The sequence below is a fragment of the Pantherophis guttatus genome, chromosome 2 (assembly GCF_059756535.1).
Source record: "Pantherophis guttatus breed Tessera chromosome 2, ASM5975653v1, whole genome shotgun sequence".
Taxonomy (NCBI): Eukaryota; Metazoa; Chordata; class Lepidosauria; order Squamata; family Colubridae; genus Pantherophis; species Pantherophis guttatus.
In genome coordinates, this window is record NC_142064.1 from 260,862,488 (window position 1) to 260,871,301 (window position 8,814).

At 42.7% G+C, this 8,814-nt stretch overlaps 2 protein-coding genes across 2 annotated transcripts in view; both read right to left on the minus strand.

Moving 5' to 3' along the window:
* Window positions 1–757, minus strand: part of LOC148115701 (E3 ubiquitin-protein ligase TRIM39-like) — a 36,087-nt gene extending 35,330 nt beyond the window's left edge. Inside the window, exon 1 of the mRNA XM_087883976.1 lies at window positions 729–757. The gene's annotated coding sequence lies outside the window, so the exon portion shown is untranslated. The remainder of the gene's footprint in view (window positions 1–728) is intronic.
* A 5,490-nt stretch (window positions 758–6,247) lies between these two features.
* On the minus strand, window positions 6,248–6,801 carry LOC148115703 (zinc finger protein RFP-like). Its single transcript, XM_087885223.1, has one exon. The coding sequence runs from the start codon at window positions 6,728–6,730 to the stop codon at window positions 6,248–6,250; it is 483 nt and encodes a 160-aa protein (XP_087741349.1). The 5' UTR covers window positions 6,731–6,801.
* Between the last annotated feature and the right edge of the window lie 2,013 nt (window positions 6,802–8,814).

An 8,814-nucleotide genomic window follows, 5' to 3' on the forward strand; every position in this document is an offset into this window, starting at 1 on the left:
CAGAGCAAGAGGCAGCCATGTTTCAATTCTGAACTGAATTGAGTCTGAAGGATCCCCCAGAGGTAATTTAGGACACAGGATGGGATGTGAGGAAGCTCCGCCCTTTTCTCTACAAGCATCAGGGTATCACAGGCATGTACAAAAGGGGAGAATCTTCCTCAGGAAACCTCTGCTTTCATCAGTCTGATGGCCCACAAGATGGAGACAACCCTAGTGCTCCAACGTGGCTATTTGCTTTGACCCAAAGGACCCAATTTCTCTGCTCCCAAAGACCTGGTCTCTCACCAGTTTACACTCAGGCAGTAAAATCAAGACGATGTTATTAGCTTGGTAGGAATTCTATGTTCCTTTCACTCCCAGGCCACATTTTTCCATTTGCCCAGATCTTTCATTCTACACCAAGATTGACTTCAATTTCCTAGATTATGTATACAAAATTATACATAATGGGCAAGATAGAGTAGCATAGAATAGCATACTTTATTTGGCCAAATGTGATCAGACACAAAGGGAATTTGTCTCCTGTACATCAACTCACAGCGTACATATAAATAGCAAGTAATACTTCATAAATCATAAACTCTTTAACGTTTACTGGAACGTCATAGTCTTTAAGGTATCTAATCCTGTATTTTTCTTTTTTGTTACCTCTATTATGTTTCTCTTAAAGTTACTGGCCTCAGAGCTCAAAATAGCAAGCAAATGCAATTCTTATAACTCATATTTACCTTCCTGTAGTTGAAGTCCACTTTCCAGAGTATCTGGGGAAGAAAAGGGAGGAATTCAGCATCTCATCACTGGAATTGGAGCAACAGAAGGGCCTCCCTCAGATTCCCTGGTTTGCTTTCCTTGGCCTCAGATCAGGAAATAAGGAATAGGGAAAGCTACAAGCCACAATGTCATTGGTGGCTATATATAACCCATCAGGTATAAATATATACTACTATAAATTCCATATACAGGTAGTTCTCAATTTACAACCATTTGTTTAGTGATGTTACAGTGGCACTGACAAAAGTGATTTATGACCGGTTCTCGCACTTAGAACTGTTGCAGCCTCCCAGGATCCTGGAATTGTCCTCTGCAAGCTTCCTGGGGAGCTTTGACAAGCAAAGTCTATGGAGGAAGCCATATTTGCTTAACAACCACATTCTTCACTTAACTGCCGTGATTTTCTTAATAACTGTGGGGGGGAAATTCATAAAATGGGGCACAGCTCACTTAACAAGCGCCTTGCTTAGCAAAAGAAAGTTTGGGCTCGACTGTGGTCATAAGTCAAAAACTACCTGCATATATTCCATTATACTCAGTGGAAGCTTATTCTGCTTCCCCAGTGATCAGTGCACAAAGATTCAGGATACAAAGAATACAGGTAGTCTCGTCTTATGCCCCCAATTGAGCCTAGAATTTATGTTGCTAAGTGAGAAATTTGGTAAGTGAATGACTGCAGTTGTTAAATTGGTAACCCAGTTGTTAAGTGAATCTGGCTTCCCCATTGACTTTGCTTGTCAGGAGGTCACAAAAGATGATCACTGCAACTGTCATAAATATGAACCTGTTGTCAACCATCCAAATGTAAATCACGTGATTGTGGGGATGATACAGTGGTCATAAATGCGAAAAACGATTACAAGTCACTTCTTTCAGTGCCATTATAACTGTGAACGGTCACTAAGTGAAGTGTTGTAAGTCGAGGGCCACCTGTAAATGGTCAGCTATGAGTAGCTAATGTTTCCCGTTTTTAGGTAGTACATCTTTAATGGGAGAAACCAGAAAGCTCCTCTTCCCCTCCTGGTGCCAAGACACGAGGCCTTTCCCCAGAGAAATGAGGGTGTCTCTTCCACTGATCCTGAAATCGATTCCTCTTTGATCCCCCTGACAGCAACCCAGAATCTCCCTTGGATGTTCCGGGATCAGAATGTCATCCAGGGTAAAACATTTGCAGCTGTTTTTTACCTCTCAGTTTTTTCATGATACTGTTCAGAAACACAGTGATATCAATGTAATCCCAGATTGTCCACTTCGGCTCTAGAAGTAAATCCACCGGATTCTCATATGTTTCCTTTGCCTGATATCTGGCAAGACAAAATGACAGAACAACAGAGTTGGAAGGGACCTTGTAGGTCATCTAGTCCAGCACCCACCCACCCACCCCCAAACAGGAGACCCTACACCGTTTCTGACAGATGGCAGTCCGGCCTCTTCTTGAAAGCTTCCAGTGATGAAGCTCCCACAACGTCTGAAGGCAAAACTGTTCCAGTAGTTCATTCTCCTCAGTCAGAAAATTTCTCCTTATTTCTAGGTTGAATCCCTCCTTGATCAGTTTCAATACATTATTCTTCATCTGGCCTTCAGGTCCTTTGGGAAACAGGTTGAACCCCTCCTCTCTGTGACAGACCCTCAAATATTGGAACACTGTTGCTATCATATCTCCCCTGGTCCTTCTCTTCACTAGACTAACCATGCTCAGTTCCTGCAACCGTTATCAACCTGCCAATAGAAGAAGCTTTCTAAACCATCAGATGGTGCTTGAGGATTGGCTAGCAACAGGATCCAATCTGGGTTGGTCACCAGAGGATTTGTCTTCTGAGCTTTCGGACTCGTGCTGGAACCCATCCTCAGGGAACGTCTCTCTCCTTGTCCACAAATGTGTGCACTGGGCTGTTCTATGCATCGTATTTATGTGGTGCTTGGTTGTGTGTGGCTTTTAGTTGTTAAGTGGGGTGTTGATGGCTGGCTATTAAGTCATTGATTGTCGTTTTCTTGTGTTACCCTGTCCTTGGATCCTAAGTACCTGGTAAGCTGGTGGTAAATCAGCACTCCTGTTGACTGACAAGGCCTCAGGCTTCAGTCATTTCTCTGGCTAGCTATTCAAATATGGGCACTATGGCGACCCAGTTTCAGTTGAAATGTCTTGTGAATCTCTTGCCAAAATAAATGAACTGTATCCTACCCAATGGCTGATGACTAATATGTGTGAGGTAGGTAATCAGTTAGAAGATGGATATAACATTCAAACTGATCTTGATGGATTAAAGGTAATGCAATGAAATTGAATAGAGATGAATGCAGTTACAAGTAACCTTCAATTGATGACTATTTGTTAGCAAACAGTTACAATAGTCTCAAAAAACCGACAGGATAACCTTCTTCACAAGATCTTCACACCTGTGAATTGGCTCATTCAACATCTGACTGAGGGGAGGGGTTTCTAACTCCTTTATCCTAACAGAATTGCCTAAGGGGATCTGCTTTGCTTTTGTCTTGCAATCACTCCCTTTCAATAAAAGGTCCCTTTTGAAATGCTGCTGTCTCAAGAGTCCGAATTTTCTTGATTGGGGAGTGGAGGCAGGACCTTACAGCTACTTTTAAAACATCTGTCTCTTCTTGGGAAGGACTCAATAGGTGGCTAAAAATGCCAAAGTCAATCTAAATATCTGGCTGACTGTGCAACCAGCCACAATAATTGATCATATGAAATATTGCTAATTATACTCCCGCTGTCTGAGGAAATGCCTAAAAAGCCCTGAAATACAGTACGTTGTCTTTACATTGAAATACTGCTAAATACAAACAGAACTTTCCATAATAGGAAAACTACTGGAGGAGCTGCTGATCTCTGAGTCTGTAAAGAAAAGGGTGGATTTACTTACCTTTTCATGATGCTTCCAATGTCCTAAAAAATAAAGAGACAAAGCACTGAAAGGAGCCATTTCCTAAGCAGAAAATTAAATTCTTACGTTTACAAAATAAATCAGTGAAATGCCTGGACAATCAGACTCTAAGATATATATAAAGTACTTTTTTAAAAATCCCACTGCTTTCCCTCCCAGCTGTTCACATCTTTTAGAGAGGTATTTACGTATACAATTTGGGAGTTTGACACCTCTGTACTACATGGTTGGAAAAGACCTTGATAGGAAGCCAGAATTGATAAAAAGAAGGGAAAGAAAGTGAAAGGTAAAAAACACCTGGAAGGCCGTCTTATCGTTTTGTGTTCTATTTCTATTTCCTTTCTGGCTGTTTGGGAGTAACTGGTGAGCCTTTTGAAGATCTTCAAAGTAGTGTGGATTATAAACAATAGGAATTGCCCTGGAAACTGAACATTTGACTCTGTGGATTAATGAGACATGGGGAAATTTGGTGGGCCACTTCCCTCCCCGAGTTCTGTGTGCTCCATCATTGGAGGCTTCCAATAATAGTTTGGACAACCATTTTTTCGGGATGGTATAAGGACTCCTAACATAGAGAGAGGATTGGACTAGAAGACCTCCAAGGTCCCTTAGAATCCCTAAGATTCTGTGATCTGAACTTCCTGCCTGACCTGTAAGAGTTTGCTGGCTGGCTGCTGAAGCTTCTCTTCTATCTCCTGGATGAGATGGTCAAGAGAGCCCAGTTCCTCCATGTGCTTGGCCAAACCCTTCTCCTTTCTTGCCACAATATCCTTCTCCGTTTCTTCCATTCTAGTCAACAGAAGCTTCTCCTGTCCTTCTAACCAGAGTTGTAGCTCTCTGAATTCAGCCACTACATTTTTTTTCACTTTTCCAACGAGATCCTAGAACAAGAAAGAGATAAGACAAAAGGCATACTTTTATTTTATTTTAATTATTTTACTTATTTTAATTTTGTTATAATAATTAAACAGATTCCTTGCAGAATCCAAAAGTGAGGTGAGAGAATTTCCTAGGGAGAAAAAAACCATTTGATATTAAAAAACGCAGTGGGCGGTGGGGGGGAAGGTTTCCTTTAAAAAAAAAAGGTTCCAGTTTAAATGATCTCTCATGAAAATTTTCTTGCTAATCAAGGGATTTCAAAAAAGGAGACAGAAAAATGTTTGATTTTGCAATTTTTTCAATAAGATGAAATATGGTTTGCATTAATTTAGTATGGCAACCAAACCCATTGTATAAAACACGGCTCATGGGATAAATGCACTTAATCCAACTGTGACTCATTCAGCCAATGGTGAGATCTAAGTCCCCATTTTAAGACCAAGTTCTGTGCCCTAACACCGTCTTCAGCTTGAATTTCATTTAAGTCAGAACTTGTACTTACAAACAGGCTGCCTATCATCAAAGATGGCGGATGGGGTTCTCCTTCCTATTAGCTCAGAAACTCCTCACCCTTGGATCAATACTTACAAGCCTCTCCTGCACTGTTTTTTCTGTGTCCCTTTTGTATGTAGATATTCTTACTTTCTGCTCCTTTTGAGCCTTCAGGCAATCCTCAACCTGGATCTGAAGAAAAAATACAAGTTTTGAGTTTCTTTTCGGTAAACAATCACATCGGAGGGACGACCTAGTTAAAAGATATATTCAACCAGTTGCCAAGCGTCCAAATTTTTTATCATGGGACCACGGAATGCTGCAATTATCAGAAGGGTGAAAAACATGTCACTTTTTCCATTGTCATTGTAACTTCAAACAATCACTAGACGAATGGTTCTAAGTCGAGGACTACCTGCAAGGGCATTAAAGTGAGCTGCCTGAGTCTCCTGGCTGCAGTCATCCCAGAAGCATCACTGAGAAATGAAAGTTTGGGCTGATCCAGCAGGAGTGTTTTTTTGGGTCTGCACTCAAGATTTTGAAGGAATCCATGACAATTTTGCTCTAGAGGAAATGTGGAAAGGGAGCTGGCAAAGGGAGCCTATTTCTCCCTACAGGCCATTTCCGTTGCTAAGCAAGACAGGGACACTGCAACCGTCATAAATACATGCTGGTTGCCAAACGTCCCAATTTTGATCAGTGACCACAGGGATGCTGCAATGGTCATAAGTGTGAAAACGGTCATAAATCACTTTTTTCATTAGCGTTGTAACTTTGAACATTCATGAAATGAATGGTTTTAAGCCGAGAATTATGGTAAATCAGTCTTCAGAAAATTGCAGTCTCAGTGGATAAAGCAGGAGGTGAAGGTCTCAGGTTGGAATTGGGGAAGTTTGTTAAAGGAATGGCCAAGGCAGAAAGCTGCAGATGAGTGTATAATAAGACCAGGAAGGAATGGTGGGTGGGACACTACTATTCCAAAAAAATAAAAAATATAAAAAAAGTGAAGTGTGAAGGAACCAATGAGTGATTAGCTTCCTTAATGTATAAAATTTGTATATGGTTTGGGGTCTTGGCTCCTTTAGCTGCTGAGGAGTACTTCAATAAAAGCCCCTTGAACCGCCTCTCCAGTCTGGTTCTCACTGGCATCTGCGCCAGGCTAAACCCAGTTTGCCGACAACAGAGGAAGCAAGTAAATTGGTCTAAGGATTGCCAGGAAGACCAAGGATCTGGATGCCCCTCCCCAGCGATTCCTCCTGGCTGACTCCTACCTGGGATTCCTGGAAAGCCTCCTCCATTGGGATCACCCAGTGGCCCCTGTGCTCTTTGGATCGGTCGCAGACCACGCAGATGAGGGTCTGGTGGTGCTTACAGAAGAGCTTGAGGGGCTCCCGGTGTTTCGGGCAGAGGCTCCCTCCTTCCTCGCCCGGACGGCCGCCGCATCGCCCGGCCACTTCCACCAGCCGCGCCAGCTGCCTGTTGGGGAGGAGGCTGCGGGGCGCGAAGGTCTGCCTGCATTGGGGGCAGGAAGCCTTTGATTTCGACGTCCCCCAACTGCGGGTCAGGCAGCCCCGGCAGAAGTTGTGGCCGCATTTCGGGATGAGCAGGGGGTCCTGGAAATAGTCCCGGCAGATGGAGCAGGTGGCTTCTCCCACCAAATCCTGCAAGGGCGCTTCTGCCGCCATCGCCGCCTCCAAAAGGAAAGAGAAAGTGGCTTTCGCGCCTTTCCCTGGGAATCAGGTGACCGCTTTTCGGCTCTGCCTAGGCGGGAAATGGAGATGAATTGTTCTTTCTCTTGTGCTCAGCTTCGCTGGCTTCTTAAAAAAGAACTGCGGTATTTTAAAAAGAACAATTTGGGGAGAAGCAAAAATTCCCAGGACGGAGCCCCGATCAGTTATTCTTGGCCCAACCAGCTCTTTAAAGGGAAAATTGTTTTAAAAACTGGAGAGAAGCAACCATCCCTGGGACGAACCACGGATCAATTGCAATTAATCCTAGCATCCTGTTAAAGAGAAAAAAAAGTTTAAAAAACTGGGGAGAAGCCAACATTCTTGGGATCCCCTCCCCCCCGATCAATTATTGATCCAAAGTTCTGCTAAAGGAGAGGTGGGGAACCATGGCCTCTTTGTGACTGTCACTTGTAGGCTTGAAATGACATCAGGTCTCCTGCTTGAGCAACGGGCTGCGCTAGACGACCTCAAGGTCCCGTCCAGCTCTATTTTGAATGATTGAGTGATTGATTGACCATTCACGTTTTCTGAATAGTTTTTATCCCAGAGCTATAATTGCATAAATGAACTAAAGGGCCACCATCAGTGAGCTGTTGGACAGCATTACTTGGTCTGTTGTGTGGATGTTTGGGTGGTTTAGGGGTGGGGAATTTGTGGTGGGTGGGGGGGGTGTTTGGGGATTGTTATGTGTGTTGGACCTGGTCTTTGGGTGTTAAGTGAATTTCGTTGCATGGGTATACTGTGTATACACGTACAATGACAATAAAGTTGTTGTTGTTGTTGTTGTTGTTGTTGTTGTTGTTGTTGTTGTTGTTGTTGTTGTTGTTGTTGTTGTTATTATTATTATTATTATTATTATTATTATTATTATTATTATTATTATTATTATTCCCAGAATTACGGAGCCAACTGGCTCCGGAATTTTGGGAGTTGAAATTGGCAAATCATAAAAGGGACACCGTTCCCCACCCCTGTGCTAAACGGAAAGATATTGAAAAATCCCGGGGAGAAAGAAACATCCACGGGACGGATTCCCGATCAATTATTATCGATCCAACCAGTTTGTTAAAGGGGAAAATGCTTTTTCTGGGAAGAAGAAAAACATTTCTGGGGCAGGATGGAGTGAAGTTGGCATGAAAGACTGGGAGAGACCCTTAATACAACCCCAAATCTAATGCTGCAATTGATAGAATGTCTCACAGATAAAGGGGAAGGTAGAAATTACAATCCTTTCTCTGACTTCTAAGCCTAACCCTTAAGGCAAAAGAAAGAGTAATTAGCAGTCTCGGGCCAACTTGGGGGGTGGAAATCTGTTTAGGAGTAGGGGGATCTGGTGGGGAACATCTTAGGCTCTTTCTTCAAGGGCTTTTTGGGTAGGATTTTGTTTAATGGATTACCAAATCTCCATTTCTAAAACTATCCTTGCTCAGTATCTGCTTGGGGGGGGGGGGAGCTGAGGCTCTGAGTTTCTGTCTCACTTAAGATTTTTCTCTTTTAGGGAAAATATTTTATCCTGCCTTTCTTTTAAGATTTCTCAAAATATTTCATTCCTTCTAGGAGGGAGGTAGCTTCCCACAGCTTTCTTAGTCACAATGGGGTCCCCGAAGGGACATGGACACTACCAAGATTTATCTTTATCCTTTATCTTTTTTCTTCAGTGGTAGCACCTCATTTCTGGAATGCCCTCTGATTTACAGAACATGCACATCTAAGTCTCTTTTAAATATTCCCCAGAAGAGCAGAGATGCTGCATTTCTCATTTTTAATGTATATAGACATTAAAGTGTCTTATGACAGAGTTTCACACTTATGACCATTGCAGCATCCTCATGGTTACTTGATCAAAATTCAGTTGCTTAGCAATTGGCTCCTATTTATGATGGTTGCAGGGTCCCCCGAAACATGTGATCACCCTTTGTGACCTTCTGACACGCAAAGTCAATGGGGAAGTCAGATTGACTTAGCAACCATTTGACTAACTTAACAACTGCAGTGATTCACTTAACAACTGTGACAAGAAGGATCTTCATGTAGCGCTA